At 44.4% G+C, this 24,104-nt stretch overlaps 1 protein-coding gene across 9 annotated transcripts in view; it reads left to right on the top strand.

Annotated features, from left to right (window-relative positions):
• The window catches only part of LOC110509866 (guanine nucleotide exchange factor VAV2), a 272,932-nt gene extending 251,270 nt beyond the window's left edge, over positions 1 to 21,662 (top strand). The window contains exons 11-29 of one of the 9 annotated variants that reach the window (XM_090226818.1): positions 3,390 to 3,458; positions 4,128 to 4,214; positions 7,027 to 7,115; positions 7,235 to 7,367; positions 7,717 to 7,731; positions 8,109 to 8,218; positions 8,328 to 8,429; positions 13,792 to 13,880; positions 14,081 to 14,094; positions 14,306 to 14,327; positions 14,644 to 14,771; positions 14,898 to 14,969; positions 15,066 to 15,130; positions 15,601 to 15,717; positions 17,477 to 17,564; positions 17,674 to 17,800; positions 18,709 to 18,792; positions 19,240 to 19,394; positions 19,639 to 21,662. In XM_090226818.1, coding sequence (XP_090082944.1) covers positions 3,390 to 3,458; positions 4,128 to 4,214; positions 7,027 to 7,115; positions 7,235 to 7,367; positions 7,717 to 7,731; positions 8,109 to 8,218; positions 8,328 to 8,429; positions 13,792 to 13,880; positions 14,081 to 14,094; positions 14,306 to 14,327; positions 14,644 to 14,771; positions 14,898 to 14,969; positions 15,066 to 15,130; positions 15,601 to 15,717; positions 17,477 to 17,564; positions 17,674 to 17,800; positions 18,709 to 18,792; positions 19,240 to 19,394; positions 19,639 to 19,686 — 1,614 coding nt within the window. In that variant the 3' untranslated portion in view covers positions 19,687 to 21,662. Of the gene's footprint in view, positions 1 to 3,389; positions 3,459 to 4,127; positions 4,215 to 7,026; positions 7,116 to 7,234; positions 7,368 to 7,716; positions 7,732 to 8,108; positions 8,219 to 8,327; positions 8,430 to 13,791; positions 13,881 to 14,080; positions 14,095 to 14,305; positions 14,328 to 14,643; positions 14,772 to 14,897; positions 14,970 to 15,065; positions 15,131 to 15,600; positions 15,718 to 17,476; positions 17,565 to 17,673; positions 17,816 to 18,705; positions 19,167 to 19,239; positions 19,395 to 19,638 lie in introns of those variants that run through there. The other 8 variants (XM_090226817.1, XM_090226820.1, XM_090226819.1 and 5 more) reach the window with 8 other exon arrangements.
• The last annotated feature ends 2,442 nt before the right edge of the window (positions 21,663 to 24,104 follow it).

Here is a 24,104-nt window from a genome sequence, read left to right as displayed (position 1 = left end):
TGACGTGGGTATGAAGAGAGTAGATGTGAGCGGAGCACATGGCAGGTGATGATGGGGGGACTGCAGTGTGTGGTTTGTTTTTCATCTCAGACTGGGCTGACAGTCTAACTGACTGACTGACTGACTGGCTGACTGGCTAACTGACTGACTGACTGACTGGCTGAATGGCCGACTGACTATCTAACTGACTGACTGGCTGAATCGCTGAATGGCTGACTGACTATATAATTGACTGACTGACTGACTGGCTGGCTGGCTGGCTGGCTGGCTGGCTGGCTGGCTGACAGTCTAACTGACTGACTGGCTGGCTGGCTGGCTGACTGGCTGGCTGACAGTCTGACTGACTGGCTGACTGTCTAACTGACTGACTCGCTGGCTGGCTGGCCGGCTGACAGTCTAACTGACTGACTGACTGGCTGGCTGGCTGACAGTCTAACTGACTGACTGACTGACTGACTGGCTGGCTGGCTGGCTGGCTGACAGTCTGACTGACTGGCTGACTGACTGGCTGACAGTCTAACTGACTGGCTGGCTGGCTGACAGTCTAACTGACTGACTGACTGGCTGGCTGGCTGGCTGGCTGGCTGGCTGGCTGACTGACTGGCAGGAGATTCAGAGAAGAGAAACTGTGTTCAAATCAGCCATGCTCTAATCACATTACATGCAGGCCCATTTCACTCGTTCCCATAGCTTTGTGGTTAAGGATTAATATGCCGTGGTCCCGGGGCGTTCAACTGACAGGCTGTGTGTGTGTGTGTGTGTGTGTGCGCGTGTGTGTGTGTGTGTGTGTGTGTGCGTGTGCGTGTGCGTGTAAGCCTTAGGGCACATCTTTACTGTGATTAAGCCATATCTGTTCTTTGTCAGAATTACACAGTACACAGCTTATACTGTAGCAAATCATTCTGTCTTCAATGACATGGCCAGCAGGCCTAAACTAGCCAACACATACATACCACGTACTGTATAACTCACTCCCATATTATCTTCCCACACTTACCCTTTCTCTAGAAAACTGCTGAAGCATGCATAAAGTCCACTTGAAAGTGTCAGTTCTAACATCACATGCTCTATATTAGCATTTCCCAACTCCGGTCCTCCAGTACCCCCAACAGCACACAGTTTTGTTGTAGCCCCAGACAAACACACCTGATTCAACTTGTCAACTAATCATCAAGCCCTCAATGACTTAAATCAGGTGTGTTCATCTGGGGCTACAACAAAACTGTGTGCTGTTGGGGGTACTGGAGGACCGAAGTTGGGACCCCCTGCATTATATGCACAGATGTTCCACTAGTACAGTACCTATGAGAGGTAGGGAGAATATGTGTGGACTGGCTCTAAATGACCCTCATTGTTTGCTGTAGCGTCCATATTTTTAGAAGACACACAGATTTTCTCATAAAGTATTCACTGTTTTTACACAGAAAAACATATTTTGTGGTGATAAAGTTTAGTGAGGGTTCATATGAGTTATATGAGTGTAACTGGGAGGTTTTCTGTTTCCCTCCCTGTGGTGGTGTAGTCATACTGAGATATGTGAATGTTTGTGTAGACTGTGTAGTAGTGTATTGTGAGTGTGTGTGTGGAGTGTGTGGTAGTGTATTGTGAGTGAGTGATAGTGTATTGTGAGTGTGTGCGTAGAGTGTGTGTGTGTAGAGTGTGTGGTAGTGTATTGTGAGTGAGTGTGTGGTAGTGTATTGTGAGTGTGTGTGTGGAGTGTGTGGTAGTGTATTGTGAGTGTGTGTGTGGAGTGTGTGGTAGTGTATGTTGAGTGTGTGTGTGTAGAGTGTGTGGTAGTGTTGTGAGTGTGTGTGGTAGTGTATTGTCAGTGTGTGCGTAGAGTGTGAGTGTGTGTAGTGTGTGGTAGTGTATTGTGAGTGTGTGTGGTAGTGTATTGTGAGTGTGTGGTAGTGTATTGTGAATGTGTGTGTGTGTGTGTGTAGAGTGTGTGGTAGTGTATTATGAGTGTGTGTGGTAGTGTATGGTGTAGAGGGTGTGGTAGTGTATTGTGAGTGTGTGTATGTAGAGTGTGCGGTAGTGTATTGTCAGTGTGTGCGTAGAGTGTGAGTGTGTGTAGTGTGTGGTAGTGTATTGTGAGTGTGTGTGGTAGTGTATTGTGAGTGTGTGGTAGTGTATTGTGAATGTGTGTGTGTGTGTGTGTGTGTAGAGTGTGTGGTAGTGTATTATGAGTGTGTGTGGTAGTGTATTGTGAGTGTGTGGTAGTGTATTGTGAATGTGTGTGTGTGTAGAGTGTGTGGTAGTGTATTGCGAGTGTGTGTGTAGTGTATTGTGAGTGTGTGTAGTGTGTGTGATATTGTATTGTGAATGTGTGGTAGTGTATGTGTAGTGTATTGTGAGTGTGTGTGGTAGTGTATTGTGAGTGTGTGTAGTGTGTGTGGTAGTGTATTGTGAGTGTGTGTAGTGTGTGTGGTAGTGTATTGTGAGTGTGTGTAGAGTGTGATATTGTATTGTGAATGTGTGTGGTAGTGTATTGTGAGTGTGTGTAGTGTGTGTGGAAGTGTATTGTGAGTGTGTGTAGTGTGTGATATTGTATTGTGAATGTGTGTGGTATTGTATTGTGAGTGTGTGTAGAGTGTGATATTGTATTGTGAATGTGTGTGGTATTGTATTGTGAGTGTGTGTAGAGTGTGATATTGTATTGTGAATGTGTGTGGTAGTGTATTGTGAGTGTGTGTAGTGTGTGTGGTAGTGTATTGTGAGTGTGTGTAGTGTGTGTGGTAGTGTATTGTGAGTGTGTGTAGAGTGTGATATTGTATTGTGAATGTGTGTGGTAGTGTATTGTGAGTGTGTGTAGTGTGTGTGGTAGTGTATTGTGAGTGTGTGTAGTGTGTGTGGTAGTGTATTGTGAGTGCGTGTAGTGTGTGTGGTAGTGTATTGTGAGTGTGTGTAGAGTGTGATATTGTATTGTGAATGTGTGTGGTAGTGTATTGTGAGTGTGTGTAGTGTGTGTGGTAGTGTATTGTGAGTGTGTGTAGTGTGTGTGGTAGTGTATTGTGAGTGTGTGTAGTGTGTGTGGTAGTGTATTGTGAGTGTGTGTAGAGTGTGATATTGTATTGTGAATGTGTGTGGTAGTGTATTGTGAGTGTGTGTAGTGTGTGTGGTAGTGTATTGTGAGTGTGTGTGTAGAGTGTGATATTGTATTGTGAATGTGTGTGTAGAGTGTGATATTGTATTGTGAATGTGTGTGTAGAGTGTGATATTGTATTGTGAATGTGTGTGGTAGTGTATTGTGAGTGTGTGTGTAGAGTGTGATATTGTATTGTGAATGTGTGTGTAGAGTGTGATATTGTATTGTGAATGTGTGTGGTAGTGTATTGTGAATGTGTGTGTTGTGTTCTTCACTGATGGAATGTAGCTTCCCCTTACAGGAGCTGGTGAGTCATTCAACTGACCGACCTGATAGACAGCAGCTGAAGGAGGCGTTGGAGGCCATGCAGGTGTGTGTGTCACAGGAGGCTGCTGATGGGAGGACGGCTCATAATAATGTCTGGAACAGAGAAAATGGAATAGCATCAAACACCTGCAAACCAAGTGTTTGATGTATTTGATACCATTCCACAATTCTGCTCCAGTCATGACCATGAGCCACTTCTCCCCAATTAAGGTGCCACCAACCTCGTGTGTGTGTGTGTGTGTGTGTCTGTGTGTGTGTGTGTTTTTCTGTGTGTGTGTGTGTGTGTTTCTGTTTGTGTGTGTGTGTGTATATATCTGTGTGTGTGTGTTTTTGTTTAACTATCCTTGTGGGTACCAGAAGTCCTCACAAGGATAGTAAAACAGAAAAATTTGGACAAGTGGGTCCCCATGAGGACACATGCTATTTTAATCTTAAGGGTTAGGTTTAGGGTAAGGGGTTACTACGGTTAGGTTTAGGATTAGGAGTTAGGGTTAGGTATCGTTTTAGGCTTAGTTTTAGGATTAAGTGTGTGTGTGCATGCTTTCTTTAGGTTATTCCAGGTATGATCATCAACCATTGTGACATTTTTCTATTCATTCAAAAGGGCTGCTTGTGTGCATAGCTATACACTGTATTATAGCTTTAATTCAGCTGCCAGGATATAATAGATGTTATTCTGATATACTGGTTTAAATATGATGTGTCTCTGAAGGACTTGGCTATGTACATCAATGAAGTGAAGAGAGACAACGAGACCTTGAAGAAGATTAGTGAATTCCAGAACTCCATCGAGAACCTTGTAAGTAACTTGATTGTTGTAAACGACAGCAATTTTCTACAATCAGCACTGATGTTTCAATCAATAATGAGTGTTGACCCTTTGTACGTTGTCCTGTTGGCGATTTAAATCAAATCATATTTTAAATCAAATTTTATTTGTCACGTGGTTCATAAACAACATGTGTAGACTTAACAGTGAAATGCTTGTTTACAGGCCTTTCCCAACAATTTAGAGAGAACGAAATATTAGAATATAGATATAGAAATACACAATGAGTAACGACAACTTGGCAATATACACAGGGTACCAGTACAGAGTGGATGTGCAGGGATACGAGGTGATTGAGGTAGATATGTACATATACCTAGGAATAAAGGGACAGATAATGAACAGTAGCAGCAGTGTCTGTGATGAGTCAAAACAGTTTGTGCAAAAAGGGCGAATGCAGATAGTCTGAGTAGCTATTTAGTTAACTATTTAACTAAGTATGTATCAGTCTTATGGCTTGGGTGTAGAAGCTGTTCAGGGTCCTGTTGGTTCCAGACTTGGTGCATCGGTGCTGCTTTCCGTGTGGAATCAGAGAGAACAGTCTATGACTTGGGTTACAGTCTATGACACTTTATTGAGATTGACAAATATATTTGAATATTTATTGAGCAACAGAGAGTGATTGCCCATCCCGCTGGCCCCGACACACTCCTCCCCAATTTCGTGATATCCAATTCGTAGTTACAGTCTTGTCCCATTGCCACAACTCCCGTACGGACTCGGGAGAGTTGAAGGTCAAGAGCCTCAGAAACACGACCCCGCCAAGCCGCACTGCTTCTTGACACACTGCTCGCATAACCAGTGAAGCCAGGTGCACCAATGTGTCGGAGGAAACACTGAATAAATGGCGACCGTGTCAGTGTGCATTCGCCCGGCCTGCCACAGAAGTCGCTAGAGCGTGATGGGACAAGGATATCTTGGCCGACCAAACCCTCCCCTAACCCGGACGACACTGGGACAACTGTTCCGTCTCATGGGTCTTCCGGTAGCGGCTGGCTGCGACACAGCCCAGGATCAAACCTGTATCTGTAGTGACGCCTCAAGCACTGCAGTGCCATAGACCATTGTGCCACTCGGGAGGCCTATGTGCAGATAGTTAAAGTACAAAAGGGAAAATAAATAAACATAAATATAGGTTGTGTTTACAGTGGTGTTTGTTTACAATATGTCTCTCTCTCTCTGTCTCTCTCTCTCTGTCTATCTCTCTCTTTCTCTCTCTCAATCTCTCCTCTGTCTCTCTCTCTTTCTCTCTCTCTCTCTCTGTCTCTCTCTCTGTCTATCTCTCTGTCTATCTCTCTCTCAATCTCTCCTCTCTCTGTCTCTCTCTCAATCTCTCCTCTCTCTGTCTCTCTTTCGCTCTCTCAATCTCTCCTCTCTCTGTCTCTCTCTCCGTCTCTCTCTCAATCTCTCCTCTCTCTGTCTCTCTCTCTGTCTCTCTCTCAATCTCTCCTCTCTCTGTCTCTCTCTCTTTCTCTCTGTCTCTCTCTCTCTGTCTCTCTCTCTTTCTCTCTCTCTCTCTGTCTCTCTCTCTGTCTATCTCTCTCTCAATCTCTCCTCTCTCTGTCTCTCTCTCAATCTCTCCTCTCTCTGTCTCTCTTCCTTTCTCTCAATCTCTCCTCTCTCTGTCTCTCTCTCTGTCTCTCTCTCAATCTCTCCTCTCTCTGTCTCTCTCTCTGTCTCTCTCTCAATCTCTCCTCTCTCTGTCTCTCTCTCTTTCTCTCTCTCTCTCTGTCTCTCTCTCTGTCTATCTCTCTGTCTCTCTTTCTCTCTCTCAATCTCTCCTCTCTCTGTCTGTCTCTGTCTCTCTCTCAATCTCTCCTCTCTCTGCTTGCTCATCCCTCGCTTCCACTTGTCGCACTCATCTGCAATTATCATGTTTTTCATAAATCTTCATGAATTCATGAATCTTTTTAAGTCTCAACGAATCCCAAACTCAAATGTGCCGTACAAGGCAGTGTTTAGTCTAACAGCAGACGTCTTTTATTGGCCTTGATACGTGCTTTAGATGAAGCCTCAGAGACGCCACAGGCTGCTATTTTAGATGTACTGACTGTCTTGTCTGTCGGTCTGTCCTGCACGTATGCTCATTGTATCACTGACATGAAATCATTGGTGTAGCCAACACAGCCTGAAGGGGGCCGTACAGACACTGGTGAAAGAGTCATGAATGTCATAATGTTATGGTAGCAGAATAAAATGATGACTCACATTTCCCATTTTGACATCTTGACGTTTAATATATCATAAATCAGTTCAGTACCTCGGTCGATGGCAAAATGTATTCATTGAGATTCCACTAGGTTAGATGAATAATTCATACAATTGCGTAAAGTAGACAACAATGTGCTGTTCTTAACCTTCTGTTAGTACCACCACTCATATTCATCACTGAAATAAACAGCATTGCTACATCTGTTTTTAGACACCTAAATGAATGATATCTATCCAATGATTCGTCAAGAATGTAACTTCCCGATGCTTCATGAGCATTTGTCATACCCCATCATAACCAAAATATCTGCGTGTTTTACTCCTTTGTTTGTAAACAAGGTATATGTAAATAAACACTGTATAACCTCAAAACATGGTTAAAACTATAATTTTGATATCATGGACTGTCATTCCTTATATCTATAGCTTTGTCTATGATTTTGAGAGTGGTTCCATTTTTCAAGCCCCAACCAGCAGCTGTTTAACAAAACAGTGGCAGGGTGCCCGCTTTTTAATTGTTTCGAACTGCAGATTCCAGCTTTAATCCAGGCATGTGTATATGTGACCCAAGCAGCAGGTCAAACTGGAGGAGTATGGCAGACCAAAGATAGATGGCGAGCTCAAGGTGTCCTCCATAGTCAACCGAACAAAGCAGGACCGGTGAGTAGTCTAGCTTCACTATCAAATTCAGACCTACTGAATGTGTGCTCTGTGATTAACAGCCTTTTTTACACATGAGTTCAGAACTCTAACTGATGTTCTACGGTTCCCTGTCCAAGGTACATATTCCTGTTTGATAAAGTGGTCATTGTGTGCAAGCGGAAAGGCTACAGCTATGAACTGAAAGAGATCATTGAGCTGCAGTCATACAAAATGTCTGACGACCCCATGAACAACAGGGACGTGAAGAAGGTAGGCAGCAGCCTTGAGCTGCGATTTCTCCGAACACCCCGCTGAAGAGACACACTCAGTCCAGGTTCTGCAATGTCTTAGCAATCATTACAAATGGTGTCCTTGAGGTAGAACTGCGGTGACGGTCACTTTAGATAAGCAAGCTCATTGGTAATGCATTGAAGTGTCAGATCTGTGTGCGCTGTGCCGGCCTGTGCTCTGCAGAACATGCAAATGCAATGAAGGTCATTTACAATACAGGCCGTGTGCATCTTCCACCAATCTAACCATTGTTTTGAATCTGCATGTGTGGTCGTGTGCATGTGTAACTGGGTCTTCTCTGGTGTGTTTTTCTTTGCATGCTTACCAGTCCAGTGGAAAAATGGTAAGCTGAAGCAACCCTTAACTCATCTTCTCATAGCAGCGTGTGTGTGTGTGTGTGTGTGTGTGTGTGTGTGTGTGTGTGTGTGTGTGTATGTGTGTGTGTGTTGTGTTGGGTGTCATGCTATGATTGCATGTGCACCCACTGGCTAAGTGATTCTCTTAACTTTTTGTCAGATGCATTGCCATGAGTGAACACTGTCTCTTGGTTAGCTCCAAAGGGAATGTGTAGGCTATAGAAAGTGCAATTTGTTAGTATACATGATTTTGGGGGGGGGATTTGTTACAATCCTCCTCATCTCTCCCCCACTACTCTCTCCATCTACCTCCATATTTCTTTCTCTCGACCGTCCTTTCTTCATTCTCTCTCTCTCTCTGCAGTGGTCCTATGGCTTCTACCTGATTCACCTGCAAGGCAAGCAGGGCTTTCAGTTCTTCTGTAAAACAGAGGACACCAAGAGGAAATGGATGGAGCAGTTTGAGATGGCCATGTGGGTACAGTAGTAGGCCTATAGAAGCAGCATGCAGCCGAGTGGATCTTTTCAGATCCATTTCATTAACACTCACTATGTATCATGTATGTTTCCTCCAATCCCAAAGGTCAAACATCAAGCCGGAGAAAGCCACAGCCAATCAGCACAACTTCCAGATGCACACGTTTGAGAAGAACACCAACTGCCGAGCTTGCAAGATGCTGCTGAGGTGAGACTTGGCACCAGCCGCAGGGCTCCTCCCATGTCCCGGGCCTTATCATGCACTTAGTTGACAGCACTGTTTTCTAAAGGGATGTTAGTGGTACTTACTGACGCTACACACTTACTTTGATATTCAGTCTGTTGAGCTTGCCAGCCTGTCTAAACTCCCTGAATGACAAATCACTCAGCCTTTGAGTCTTTTTGATTTGACTGACAGCTAGAACACCCACGGAAACACTCTAAAAGCCAACCATTACAGTAGGCCTGCATCTAAGTTGACAATGTGAGTGCAGCTCCAGCGCTATGCTGTGCACTCTTCTGACTTCTACTACAGTGTCTACACTCTACACTCCATGCAATGTATTGACCCAAAAACGACATAGTAGCAACGCTGACCTAAATTCCCACCCCGTGCTGTGGAAGGGACCAGTGTGCTGCTACCTCTAGCTGCTAACTGCTAATTTCATCAGTAGCCCCAGTGTTTTAGTCTGATGTATGGTGTTGGCTATTGGACATGACAGCGTATACACTGCAGAGCATACAGTATTTTACATAACGTAGAACGTAATCCACTTGATTGTGTGGCCTGAAAAAGAGTGGAACGCTTACGGTGGATGTAGTACATTGAATTTATGGCTATTTTAGCGGGAGCTTTTATTCACGGTGACAGTCAGTTAACACAAATAGACAGTGTTTGGCCACCCAGGAACCAAACCTGAAGCTTTTGGAACAGTAGTGTACAGAGCATTCGGAAAGTATTCAGAACCTTTGACCTCTTCCACATTTTGTTACATTACAGCCGTATTCTAAAATGCATTCAATGATTAGTTTTTTTTCGTCAATCTACACACAATACCCCATAATGTCAAAGCAAATTGATTAACACCCTCCCGTCCCCTGTCCCCAGAAATACCTAATTTACATAAGTATTCAACCCATTTTCTATGAGACTCAAAATTGAGTTCAGGTGCATCCTGTTTTCATTGATCATCCTTCAGATGTTTCTACAAATTGACTGGAGTTCACCTGTGGTAAATTCAATTGATTGGAAAGGATTTGGAAAGGCACACACCTGTCTATATAAGGTCCAACATTTGACACTACATGTCAGAGCAGTTTCTCTGTGGAAATAGGAGAACCTTCCAGAAGGACAATCATCTCTGCAGCACTCCACCAATCAGGCCTTTATGGTAGAGTGGCCAAACGGAAGCAACTCCTCAGTAAAGGGCACATGACGACCTACTTGGAGTTTGCCAAAAGGCATCTAAAGACTCTCAGACCATTCGAAACATGGTGATGGCAGCACCATGCTGTGGAGATGTCTTTCAGCGGCAGGGACTGGGAGACTCGTCAGGATCGAGGGAAGTATGAACAGAGCAAAGTACAGAGAGAACCTTGATGAAAACCTGCTCCAGAGCACTCAGGACCTCAGACTGGGGTGAAGGTTCACCTTCCAACAGGACAACAACCCTAAGCACACAGCCAAGACAAAAACGCAGGAGTGGCTTCGGGAAGTCTCAGAATGTCCTTGAGTAGCCGAACCAGAGCCCGGACTTGAACCCGATCAAACATCTCTGGAGAGACCTGAAAATAGCTGTGCAGCGACGCTCCCCATCCTAACTGACAGAGCTTGAGAGGATCTGCAGAGAACAATGGGAGAACCTCCCCAAATACAGGGGTGCCAAATTTGTAGCGTCATACCCAAGAAGACTTGAGGCTGTAATCACTGCCAAAGGTGCTTCAACAAAGTGCTGAGTAAAGGGTCTGAATACTTGTAAATGTACCTCAGTAACAATGGCGCGGAGAAGAAGGCTGGCATTTTACGTGTCCCCAACCGATTGTGTTTTTTTGTTTGATTGCGTTGTTTGTAACTTATGTTTTTACTTATTTTGTACATATTGTTGCTGCTACCGTCTCTTATGACTGAAAAGAACGTCTGAACATCAGGACTGCGATTACTCACCACGGAGTGGCAGAATCCTTTTTTTTCCTTTAACGAGTCTGATGAGCCCGACTCGAGTTATATACTGCTTTCTCGGGAACAGGCCCAGATCCCCGTGATTTGCGTGAAGAGGAGACAGAGAAAAAGGGGCCAGAGGGCGGGCGGCCTTCTGAGAATTCGTAGGCGATCAAATAAACCCCCACTTCCTTCCATTCTGCTAGCAAACATACATTCTTTGGAGAATAAAATTGATGACCTACGCGGAAGATTAAACTACAAACCGGACATTCAAAATGGTAATATCTTATGCTTCACGGAGTCGTGACTGAACGACGACACTATCAACATTCAGCTGGCTGGTTATACGCTGTACCGGCAGGATAGAACAGCGGCGTCTGTTAAGACAAGGGCCGGCGGATTATGTATTTTTGTAAATAACAGCTGGTGCACAATATCTAAGGAAGTCTCGAGTTATTGCTCGTCTGAGGTAGAGTATCTCATGATAAGCTGTAGACCACACTATCTACCTAGAGAGTTTTCATCTGTATTTTTCATAGCTGTTTACACTGACAGACTGAGGCTGGCACTAAAACAGCATTGATTGAGCTGTATTCTGCCATAAGCAAACAAGAAAACACTCATCCAGTGGTGGCGCTCCTAGTGGCCGGGGACTTTAATGCAGGGAAACTTAAATCTGTTTTACCAAATTTCTATCAGTATGTTAAATGTGCAACCAGAGGGGGAAAAACTCTGGACCACCTTTACTCCACACACAGAGATGCATACACAGCTCTCCCTCGCCCTCCATTTGGCAAATATGATCATAATTCTATCCTCCTGATTCCTGCTTACGAGCAAAAATTAAAGCAGGAAGCACCAGTGATTAGATCAATAAAAAGTGGTCAGATGAAGCAGATGCTAAGCTACAGGACTGTTTTGCTAGTACAGACTGGAATATGTTCTGGGATTCCACATCAGTCATTGGCTTCATCAATAAGTGCATCGATGACGTCGTCCCCATGGTGATCGTACGTACATACACCAACCAGAAGCCATGGATTACAGGCAACATCCGCACTGAGCTAAAGGCTAGAGCTGCTGCTTTCAAGGAGCGGGACTCTAATCCAGAAGCTTATAAGAAATCCCGCTTTGCCCTCCGACGAACCATCAAACAGGCAAAGCGTCAATACATGACTAGATCGAATCGTACTACACAGGCTCTGACACTCGTCGGATGTGGCAGGGCTTGCAAACCATTACAGACTACAAAGGGAAGCACAGCCGAGAGCTGCCCACTGACATGAGCCTACCAGACGAGCTAAACTACTTCTATGCTCGCTTCGAGGCAAATAACACTGAAACATGCATGAGAGCACCAGCTGTTCCGGAAGAGTGTGTGATCACGCTCTCCGCAGCCGATGCGAATAAGACTTTTAAACAGGTCATCATTTACAAGGCTGCGGGGCTAGACGGATTACCAGGACATGTACTGCGAGCATGCGCGGACCAACTGGCAGGTGTCTTCACTGATATTTTCAACCTCTCCCTGTCCGAGTCTGTAATACCAACATGTTTTAAGCAGACCACCATGGTGCCTGTGCCCAAGAACACTATGGTAACCTGCCTAAATGTCTACTGACCCGTAGCACGCATGTGTGTAGCCATGAAGTGCTTTGAAAGGCTGGTCATGGCTGACATCAACACCATTATCCCAGAAACCCTAGACCCACTCCAATTTGCATACCTCCCCAACAGATCCACAGATGATGCAATCTTTATTGTACTCCACACTGGCCTTTCCCATTTGGACAAAAGGAACACCTATGTGAGAATGCTATTCATTGACTACAGCTCAGCGATCAACACCATTGTGCCCTCAAAGCTCATCAATAATTCTAAGGACCCTGGGACTAAACACCTCCCTCTGCAACTGGATCCTGGACTTCATGACAGGCCGCCCCCAGGTGGTAAGGGTAGGTAACAACACATCCGCCACGCTCATCCTCAACACAGGGGCCCCTCAGGGGTGCGTGCTCAGTCTCCTCCTGTACTCCCTGTTCACTCATGACTGCACGGCCAGTCACGACTCCAACACCATCATTAAGTTTGCCGATGACACAACAGTGGTGGGCCTGATCACTGACAGCAATGAAACAGCCTTTAGGGAGGAGGTCAGAGACCTGGCCGTGTGGTGCCAGGATAACAACCTATCCCTCAACGTGATCAAGACAAAGTAGATGATTGTGGACTACAGGAAAAAGAGGACAGAGTATGCTCCCATTCTCATCGATGGGGCTGCAGTGGAGCAGGTTGAGAGCTTCAAGTTCCTTGGTGTCCACATCACCAACAAACTAACTTGGTCCAAGCACACCAAGACAGTTGTGAAAAGGGCACGACAAGACCTATTCCCCCTCAGGAGTCTGAAAAGATTTGGCATGGGTCCTCAGATCCTCAAAAGGTTCTACAGCTGCACCATCGAGAGCATGGTTGCATCACTGCCTGGTATGGCAACTGCTCAGCCTCCTACCGCAAGGCACTGCAGAGGGTAGTGCGAACGGCCCAGTACATCACTGGGGCCAAGCTTCCTGCCATCCAGGACCTCTATACTAAGCGGTGTCAGAGGAAAGCCGCAAAAATTGTCAAAGACTCTAGCCACCCTAGTCATAGACTGTTCTCTCTGCTACCACACGGCAAGCAGTACCGGAGCACCAAGTCTAGGTCCAAGAGGCTTCTTAACAGCCTCTAACCCCAAGCCATAAGTCTCCTGAACACCTAATCGAATGGCTACCCAGACTATTTGTTTTCCCCTCTTTTACACCGCTGCTACCTGTACTCAACTAACCGGTGCCCCCGCACATTGACTCTGTATCAGTACCTCCCTGTATATAGTCTCGCTATTGTTATTTTACTGCTGCTCTTTAAATACTTCTTACTTTTATTCCTTATTCTTATCCATATTTTTTTTAACTACATTGTTGGTTAGGGGCTCGGAAGTAAGCATTTCACTGTAAGGTCTACTGTTGTTGTATTCGGCGCATGTGACTAATACAATTTGATTTGATTTGAAATGTGATATTTCAGTTTTTTATAACTTAGCGAAAATGTATAAAAACCTGTTTTTGCTTTATCTATATGGTGTATTGTGTGTAGATTGAAGAGGGGGAAAAGACAATGTAATCAATTTTAGAATAAGGCTGTAACGTAACAAAATGTTGGAAAAGTCAAGGGGTCTAAATACTTTCCAAATGCACAGCATCCCATATGGTGCATGTTGTACAGTATATTCTATTTAGAGTGGTGTTTAGATAAAGACAGGTCCTAGCTGGTCAAGAATGATCCTGTGCATGATTGGCTTGTCAGTGTCTGTCTTTTCCTCACCCCTGACCCCCCCCCCCCCCCCCCCCCCCCCCACTGTCTGTGTCTCCAGGGGGATCTTCTACCAGGGGTACTACTGTTCCCGCTGTGGGACTGGAGCTCATAAAGAGTGTCTAGAGTGCATCACCATCTGCAAAATCAGTAGGTTTACTTTACACTCAACTCCAGTACTATACATTACAGTGGAACTACACAGGTATAAGAGTAACTTCATGTGAAGTGTTACTGACAAGTCTCCCTCGATAGACTGTCCAATGGGACATTAATAAATACTGAGTTGTAACATTTTGTTGACCGACTGCTCTTCCTCATCCTTTCTCTTTCTCTCTCATTTTTTTCAGATCCACTCGACACGGTGAGTGCCCCCCCCCCCCCCCCCCCGCTCCTTAGACATTCACCTTTCGAAAAATGCAATCTAATGTATCATGAGGAAGTTCTCATATTGTTTTTTTATTTTTTATAAATGATTGATACATCTGTTTGGTTGTGTAGCATCATAACGCTATAACTCCACTGTGGCGCTCCCTTATCTTGACCCTGTTATGTGCTGATCCTTCCTTTTTCAGGACCTTGGACTACCGTCATCAGGTAGGAATGCTGTGTATACAGGAATTCACACAGCACAGTGTAATGTTACTCAGTCAGAAATCAAAACAATGTACAGCAGACTTCGATAAAGATTGCTCTCAAGCTGTCAAACTAATTTGAAGTTGTTTGGAAGGTGGATTAGAGCTACAGCTCTCTGCTTCCATCTAGTGGAAGACTAAAATGCAAGCGCCGATTGAGTAGACTAATACAAGCGATGGAAGTGTTGAGATGTATATGGAGAATTCTGTATAGTCTTCATAGCCCATTGGAAGAGTGTTTAGTTTATCTTACAGAATGCATTTGATCCTGACTTCAGGCCCTAAGATGGTGGCAGTAAGGAACTATCATGGGACGCCTGTTCCTCCGGGGAAGACTCCACTCTCCTTTCAGACAGGGGACTTCATCGAGCTGCTGAAGGGGGAACCTGACACCACCTGGTGGGAGGTAAAATCACTCCCTCCCCCCTATAAATAGTGACTATAGGTTATCACCTAACATTCATATCATTATCCTATATCCATCCATAGCAGCAGAGTTGTTGTATATCAACACCTAGTGTCTCTCTCCCAGGGAAAGCTTATCCAAACCCAGAAGAGTGGCTTCTTTCCTAACAACTGTGTAAAGCCTTGTTTGGACCCCAAGGTAAAATACCCCTCAAACATACACATTAATTCACTCACTAATGATTTTACTCTATTTATGAACTCTCTAATGCTGATTTTGTTGTTGTCACCACAGCCTTTGTTCCAGTCCTTCCCCAGCCGGCAGCCCTCAAGGGAAACAGACTACTATGGATACCCCTGGTATGACCCTTCACCTTGGATACATCATACATGTCCTCATTTTGAAATGATGATTCAGTGTAGTTTGAAAGTACTATCTTCTTATTTCTCTGCAGTAAATAAATTGTATTACTGTGGTATTATGTTAGGACAGTGCATTACTATGTTAAGACAGGGTATTACTACATTAAGACAGTGTTTTACTTTGTTAAGACAGTGTATTACTTTGTTAGACAATGTATTAATTTGTTAAGACAGTGTATTACTATGTTAAGACAGTGTATTACTATGTTAAGACAGTGTATTACTATGTTAAGACAGGATATTACTATGTTAAGACAGTGTATTACTATGTTAAGACAGTGTATTACTATGTTAAGACAGGATATTACTATGTTAAGACAGTGTATTACTATGTTAAGACAGGATATTACTATGCTAGGACGGTGTATTACCATGCTAGGACGGTGTATTACTCAATGTCCTGTCAGGTTTGCTGGCAACATGGAGCGGACACAGGCTGACAACCTGTTAAAGTCCCACAGCAGTGGAACATACCTGATCAGAGAGAGGACTGCTGAGGCAGAGAGGTTCGCCATCAGCATCAAGTGAGTGTTGTTTACCATTTGCCCTAGGAAAGGTAAATAACAGGAGACTTCTCTGTATCTCTAACACTACCAAACCTCCATTCCTTTGCATACTTTATAGTGCAAGTCACTTTATTGAATGACTCAATCTTTGTAGTGTACAGTTGTGGCCAAAAGTTTTGAGAATTACACAAATATTAATTTTCACAAAGTCTGCTGCTTCAGTGTCTTTAGATATTTTTGTCAGATGTTACTATGGAATACTGAAGTATAATTACAAGCATTTCATAAGTGTCAAAGGCTTTTATTGACAATTACTTGAAGTTGATGCAAAAAGTCAATATTTGCAGTGTTGACCCTTCTTTTTCAAGACCTCTGTAATCCGCCCTGGCATGCTGTCAATTAACTTCTGGGCCACATCCTGACTGATGGCAGCCCATTCTTGCATAATCAATGCTTGGAGTTTGTCAGAATTTGTGGGATTTTGTTTGTCCACCCGCCTCTTGAGGATTGACCACAAGTTCTCAATGGGATTAAGGTCTGGGGAGTTTCCTGGCCATGGACCCACAATATCGATGTTTTGTTCCCAGAGCCACTTAGTTATCACTTTTGCCTTATGGCAAGTGCTCCATCATGCTGCAAAAGGCATTGTTCGTCACCAAACTTTTCCTGGATGGTTGGGAGAAGTTGCTCTCGGTGGATGTGTTGGTACCATTCTTTATTCATGGCTGTGTTATTAGGCAAAATTGTGAGTGAGCCCACTCCCTTGGCTGAGAAGCAACCCCACACATGAATGGTCTCGGGATGCTTTACTGTTGACATGACACAGGACTGATGGTAGCGCTCACCTTGTCTTCTCCGGACAAGTTTTTTTCCCGGATGCCCCAAACAATCGGAACGGGGATTCATCAGAGAAAATGACTTTACCCCAGTCCTCAGCAGTCCAATCCCTGTACCTTTTACAGAATATCAGTCTGTTCCTGATGTTTTTCCTGGAGAGAAGTGGCTTCTTTACTGCCCTTCTTGACATCAGGCCATCCTCCAAAAGTCTTCGCCTCACTGTGCGTCACACCTGCCTGCTGCCATTCCTGGGCAAGCTTTGTACTGGTGATGCCCCAATCCCGCAGCTGAATCAACTTTAGGAGACGTTCCTGGCGCTTGCTGGACTTTCTTGGGCGCCCTGAAGCCTTCTTCACAACAATTGAACCGCTCTCCTTGAAGTTCCGATAAATGGTTGATTTAGGTGCAATCTTACTGGCAGCAATATCCTTGCCTGTGAAGCCCTTTTTCGGCAAAGCAATGATGACGACACGTGTTTCCTTGCAGGTAACCATGGTTGACAGAGGAATAACAATGATTCCAAGCACCACCCTCCTTTTGAAGCTTCCAGTCTGTTATACAAACTCAACCAGCATGACAGAGTGATCTCCAGCCTTGTCCTCGTCAACACTCACACCTGTGTTAACGAGAGAATCACTGACATGATGTCAGCTGGTCCTTTTGTGGCAGGGCTGAAATGCAGTGGAAATGTTTTTTGGGGAATCAGTTCATTTGCATGGCAAAGAGGGACTTTGGAATTAATTGCAATTCATCTGGTCACTCAATCATACAAACTGAGGCAGCAGACTTTGTGAAAATTAATATTTGTGTCCTTCTCAATACTTTTGGCCACCACTGTACATTGCCAGGAAGTTGACATACAGTTTGGGATGCCTTTAGAGGTAGCGTTCCCTATCCTGTGATTCCTCTCTAGTCACTGCAGTACTTTTGTTTCCGACAGGTTCAATGAGGAAGTGAAGCACATTAAAGTCATTGAGAAAGACAGCTGGATCCACATCACTGAGGCTAAGAAGTTTGAGAGTCTACTGGTAATATAGCTTTCATCAATCAGTCACATAATGTCCCCTTACTACTTCTAATGCTTATATGATTAATGAAGGACCCTATTGCTTCTTCCTCTTGTGTTTTGTCTGACAGGAGTTGGTGGAGTACTATCAGTCTCATTCGCTGAAGGAGAGTTTCAAGCTGCTAGACACAACTTTACGATATCCCTACAAATCTAAAGAACGGGGGCCGGCGTCGCGGGCCAGCACCCGCTCTCCAGGTGAGCCCATCCCTGGTGAGCCTTCTTCCTCCCTCTTCCTCTACTCTCTGACAATACAGACATCCCTATTCAGAGTTAGTGCATGCATTCTTACAGAGTGTGCAGGGCTATGGGCACAGAATTAACTGACAGAGACAGGCTGCCGGTTTGTTTCTCCTCCCGCCCCTCTCCTCCCAGAACAGGAGACACCAAGCCAGGCCAGTCATCCTGCAGGGCTCGGTCCCTCCCAGAGTCACCACTTCCCCTGACCTAACCAACCCGCCAAAGAGAGAGTGAGGGGGGAAGGCTGGGCTGGGGCTCCTGGCAGCTGTCTCAGGCCCTGAGCTGGCTGGCTGGCCAGCTGAATAGGCTCTGTTGAACACTCTCCATCATTAGATGTGTAATAAATGATTTGGCTCTGCTCTCTGCTCTGGCCAGCCTCCCACATAGTCTTTCTCCCTCTCCAGCCAGGTCCATCTGGCACAAACAACACATTTTTCTCCCTCCATTTTTCTGGTCAGTGTGTGGAAATGGATGGAGAGATGAATGAGAGCGTGTATGTGTCGTGTGTGTGTGTGTGTGTGTGTGTGTGTGTGTGTGTATGTGTGTGATTTAGAGGTGTTGGAAGGGGTGTGCTTCAGGGCAGAGAATAGGGGCTGGCTGGCCAGGAGCAGGATTCAGCGCCTCTGGTGTCTTGGACATTTGTCAAGGTTGTTTTTTTAGTGTGTGAGGCATGGGTATAAAATGGAGTATTGTTTTTCTCCCTCTTGATTTAGGCTATTTTTTTTCCCATGGGGACTATCTGTCCAAAGCCCGGTGTGTTAGCTGGCCAGAGATCAAGGTGGCCATTGCACGCTCCCTAATGAATTTCCTTTCTCTCTCTCTCTTTCTGTCTTTCTTGTTCTCTCTTCCACTGCCTGTCTCAGCAGCCATTGGCGCTTCCTACAACTTCTCCTTCCTCAGTCCTCAGGGTCTAAACTTCTCCTCTCAGAGCTCAGCCCCCTTCTGGTCAGGTACTCTCTCCTCCCTTTTCTTCAGCTCTTGTTCTTCTTCCCTCTTCCCTCTAGCAAGCCACCTCTCCTCTCGTTTCACATCCCTTTTCATCCCGTACTCTTTCATAGCTGCTGTCATAGGTTCTCATCTCTGTTGTCATGTGTCATCACTGTGCATTACATTGTTTGGAGCATATAGGATGTGCGACTTTATCTTTATGTGTCATCACTGTGCCATCATTGAGTAGAGCATTGAATGAACTGGTTTCATTAGAAAGTCAAATTGAATCAAGGTGCAGAATCCATCTCCTCTGTATCACTCATGCACCATCCTCTCCTCCAACCCTAATCTCCACTACTGTCTGTTAATGTTGTGCACTCTCCCACAATCTTTATCTGTGGGCCACCAATGTGTCTGGTCTCTCTGCACTGTTATCCCACGGACTCGCTCTGATGTCATTGCTGCAGTATTCACGCCGAGGGTGGTCAGCACAGCGGTGGCCAGGTACAACTTTGCAGCACGGGACATGAGAGAGCTGTCACTCAGAGAAGGGGACATCGTCAAGATCTACAGCAAGATTGGAGGAGACCAGGGCTGGTGGAAGGGAGAGGCCAATGACAGGGTGAGAGAGAACGAATATAGGAGGGGCTTAAGAGATGATATTCATGATATTACAATGTTCTTACTATAGCAATTGCTGTGTAATTACACATGTATGAGAGAGTCTTAATGTACAGGGTTTCCACCAAGGGAAGTCTACAATGTTGTCTAATCTAGCATTTGCCTCACTGAAATCTAGAAGGCTTTTCTTTCGGCTACAGTATTAGATTTTTGCCAAGTTTCTGATCTCATTGTTGACATTTCAGATTGGCTGGTTTCCCTCAACGTACGTTGACGAAGAAGGAGTTCAGTGAGGCTCTGATGTCACCACGGCCCCAGTCCAATCACATCACACCTCGCTCCACAGTCCTCAGAGAGGACTAGTTGGTTTCCAGGGAAACACCATGTGGAATACTTTTTGCTGGATACTGATTTTGCAGTGAACAACGTTTCTACTCCGGTTTTCTTCCTACTTGTATGCATCGGCTTTGCTTATGTTGTTTTTTTGTAAGATCTTGTCCTGTTTGATCTCTGTGAGGAAGTCTGTCTGCCTCTTGTTGTTCTGAAGAGGCTGACGTGGACTGTGAAAAATTGTAGAGAGGCCCAACACACAGTACATACAGATACTGGGAACCTATAGTTTTATTACATAGATAGACTCCTCCTTTGTTGCAGGTCTATGGGAGGGGCTAATATAATGTATAGATAATTTATTTAACAGAGATCCTAACAATTATTGTGTGTTGTTGAGATTAGCAACACAGCAGACGAAAAGAAAAAGAACAAAACACAGGTTTGTGTCTTTTTGCTGGAAGATTTTGCCTTAGTTGTCATGGTGATGCCTTGAAGGCTTACAGGAGAGAGGGAAGGAGAAATGGCCTTGCACACACACACACACACACACACACACACTCACACTTGCCCTTGCCTTTGAAGTGTGGTCAATGCTCACAGGATTCGCCAGCTTTCAGTCGAGCTCTACCCATCCATCCTCTACTACAGAGTGGACTATGGATGGAGAAGAAGAGAGAAGGGGGCGATGGACCATTTGGGATTGCTCCAGTCATCAACACTCTATGTGACTGGTGCAAGAAGGGAGTTAGTTCATTAATTCGTCCCCCTTGCCGACTGAAGATAGACAGTGGCCCTCAGAAACATTGCACTGGAGTCGGGGAATTAACGGTTCCTGTCGCAGCCAAAAAACACAGCAACCCACTGAAAGGTGTAATGTTAGGTAGAATGGGTGTACAGATAGAAGGTTCACATCAGTCTCAGCACTTTACGTCTGTGGGATCTCCTCACAATCAACAGGATGCAAAAAGGGAAACTTTAAGTCAGTCCAACACCCACTTAATGCACTGAAAATCTATCTTGGTGTTCAATGTTTTTGTTGTTTTTAATTTAGTTTTATTTTGAACAAGACCACATTTACCTGCTGGAAACTGGACCAACCTGAATTATTTTAAAGCCAAATGCAACCTCTTTTTATTAATGTCCGCATGAACTTTAACCTAGATATTTGTGTTATCAGTTTGTTTGTACCTTGCCTTATTTTACAAATGGACACATGGTACTGGGACTTTAGCAAGTTTACAATTTAAATCAAATTTTGTTGCTTTGGTGACTGGCAAAGTAATATGGCAGCTCCATGAATTACGCAGAATCAAAAAGTCAACATCATACTATGAGGATCTACCTGAACATAATATGAAGTTGTCACAATATGGACATATTGTACACAGTCATACATTTTCTAGCTCAGAGAGAAAACAGTGCAGCTACACTGGATCATTGACTGAATGACCACATCCATTTAATTAGAAGATAGAGATACAGATGGCTGCCATATTCCCTGGTCCCATCCCAGATCAGTTGCCAAGTAGGCTACCCACAATAATCTACTGACCAGAAGGATTCAAACAATGATGTTGGCTGACAAACTAAGACTGATGTGGTGGAAGAGGAAAGAGTACTGTAAGTTTCTGACAATATGTGACAGTGTGCATTCCAAAGGCCCACTACTCCCAAATACAACTCCTGCCATCTAGGATTGAAGGAGTTCATTTTGAGGGGAGTACTTGTTAGCTATGGGGTGGGGGGGGGGGGGGGGGGGGGAATTACTTAGTCACTGTTTGTGTAGTGGAGAAACCCCATTGCATGTGGTAATAGATATTTCATCTCCTGTCAGTACATCTTCAAAAAATTACTTAATCGTGTACATTTTTTGGAACGGTCGAGTATTTCCAAAATGAGGTCTATCATGAAATAAATATTTCTCTTTTTGCCTAAATTTGATGTTTCTGTTATATGAGCTAAATAATCTTTTATTGTTATTTTTTTTTTAACAAAGCCTTGTCAAATACCTAATACAGTACCTAATATGTCCAGATGTCATTTGGAACTTTGAGAAGTCAGAGGGAAATGTGATGGCTTATAGGCGCCATCTTGTGGACGTCTGATGACACAACAACATGAGGAGCAGCTGTTAGCATATTGAACGTGAGAATACAACATCTGGGCTGGCTACGCATGACTAGTTTGCCCCACTTCTTCAGGTGGTAAGTCTGTACACTGTTTCACATGGCCTATTTAATGACCTTGGATGACGAATGAAGTAGTTTTTTTACACTCCCATGTAATGCAGTGTGTGTGTCAGTAGCTTCGTGTGTGTGTGTGTCTTAGTAGCTTCGATGACTGATTACAGAGTAGGGACGTTTATGTGTGCCACGCACACACACGCACACACACACACATAATAAAGTGCTGCTATAAGGACAAAATGTTAAAGTATTAAACTAGTGCACATTTCCAGAAAATGACGAGCTTAACACAGTTACAAACTGATTTCAGACTTCAGGACTCTGATAGGTTGATATTCTGATGCCTGCACTGCACAGTAAAGGATTTCATCATTGACGACAGTGAGTGAGTGAGGGACTGACGACAGTGATTGAGTGAGTGACTGACTGACGACAGTGATTGAGTGAGTGACTGAGTGACTGACTGACTGACGACAGTGAGTGACTGACTGACCGACTTGAGTGAGTGACTGACTGACTGACTGACGACAGTGACTGACTGACGACAGTGAGTGACTGACTGACTTGAGTGAGTGACTGACTGAATGACTGACAACAGTGAGTGACTGACTGACTGACGACAGTGACTGACTGACTGACTGACTTGAGTGAGTGAGTGAGTGACTGAATGACTGACGACAGTGAGTGACTGACTGACTGACTTGAGTGAGTGAGTGAGTGACTGACTGACTGATGACATTGAGTGAGTGACTGACTGACGACATTCAATGAGAGACTGACTGACTGACGACAGTCAGTGAGTGAGAGACTGACTGACGTCAGTGGGTGAGTGACTGACTGACGACAGTGGGTGACTGACTGAGTGAGTACCTACTTCAAATGAAATCCGGAGTTCACGAACATTGCGAAACGGCGGAACTCCAAAATGTTTTAAAGAAATACAATAAGAATCCCCTTATTTTGGCTGGGCAGTCTAGTACATTTCGGCAGTTACGCCTTCATAATTGATTCTGCACCTCTCGTTCCCCATAGAGTTGAACACCTCACACAAGCTCTCAGAGTGATTGCTGATCAACAACTCCCCCGTCACACTGTCTGATGGATCACAAGGTTTGAAGATCAGCAATGAACAGATACATTTTTCACTGCATGTTCAGTCAGTTTAGACACATTTCTATAAAAAAAGAGCTCTACTGCTCTATTTACCATGAAACCAGTAGAGGTCAGACTTACTCTGCGTGGCTGTGGATGGGACCTTCTCTCTCTCTCTCTCTCTCTCTCTCTCTCACACACACACACATATACATATATATATATATATATATATATATATATATATATATATATATGCATAGTTGAGGGGAGAGGACCCCTGGGAGAATTTACAGTTCAGGGAGACAGCCATCTCCACCCAGCATTTAGACACCGATGGATGCATTTCGACTCATTGACTCATTTCGTCTCTGTCACAGTTTGATACAACTGAATGAATAAAAGGTACAGTGCATATTTCTACCTTAACATTAGAAAATAAATACCTCTGTAATATTTTATTTGCGGTAACTATGACGTATTTACTAAATAAAGCCAAGGTCAGTAGCTACACTTCCTGGGGTACAGCAAAATGAATGCATGTATATCATTTTAAAAACTTCACAATACATTCACAACATATTAAGTGTGTGCCCTCAGGCCCCTACTCTACTACCTACAACACAAAATCCCTTGTGTACTTGTGTGTGTGGTATTGTGTGTGTGTGTATGCATGTGTCTGTGCCTACATTTGTGTTGCTTCACGGTCCCCGCACTACCCTCTGTAGCGCTTTACGGTCAGATGCCGAGCAGTTGTCATACCAGGTAGTGATGCAACCGGTCAGGATGCTCTCGATGGTGCAGCTGTAAAACTTTTTGAGGATCTGAGGACCCATGGCAAATCTTTTCAATCTCTTGAGGGGGAAAAGGTGTTGTCGTGCTCTCTTCACAACTGTCTTAGTGTGTTTGGACCATGATAGTTCGTTTGGGGATGTAGACACTATGGAACTTGAAACTCTCGACCTGCTCCACTACAGCCCCTTCAATGTTAATGCCTGTTTGGCCCCCATTAGTAGTCCACGATCAGCTTCTTTGTCTTGATCACATTGAGGGAGAGGTTGTTGTCCTGGCACCACATGGCCAGGTCTCTGACCTCCTAC

This window comes from Oncorhynchus mykiss, chromosome 29 (assembly GCF_057628025.1).
Source record: "Oncorhynchus mykiss isolate SJ-2025 chromosome 29, ASM5762802v1, whole genome shotgun sequence".
NCBI classification, from domain to species: Eukaryota; Metazoa; Chordata; class Actinopteri; order Salmoniformes; family Salmonidae; genus Oncorhynchus; species Oncorhynchus mykiss.
The sequence above is the reverse complement of the archived record's forward strand: the minus strand, read 5'-3'. Positions and strand labels throughout refer to the sequence as shown.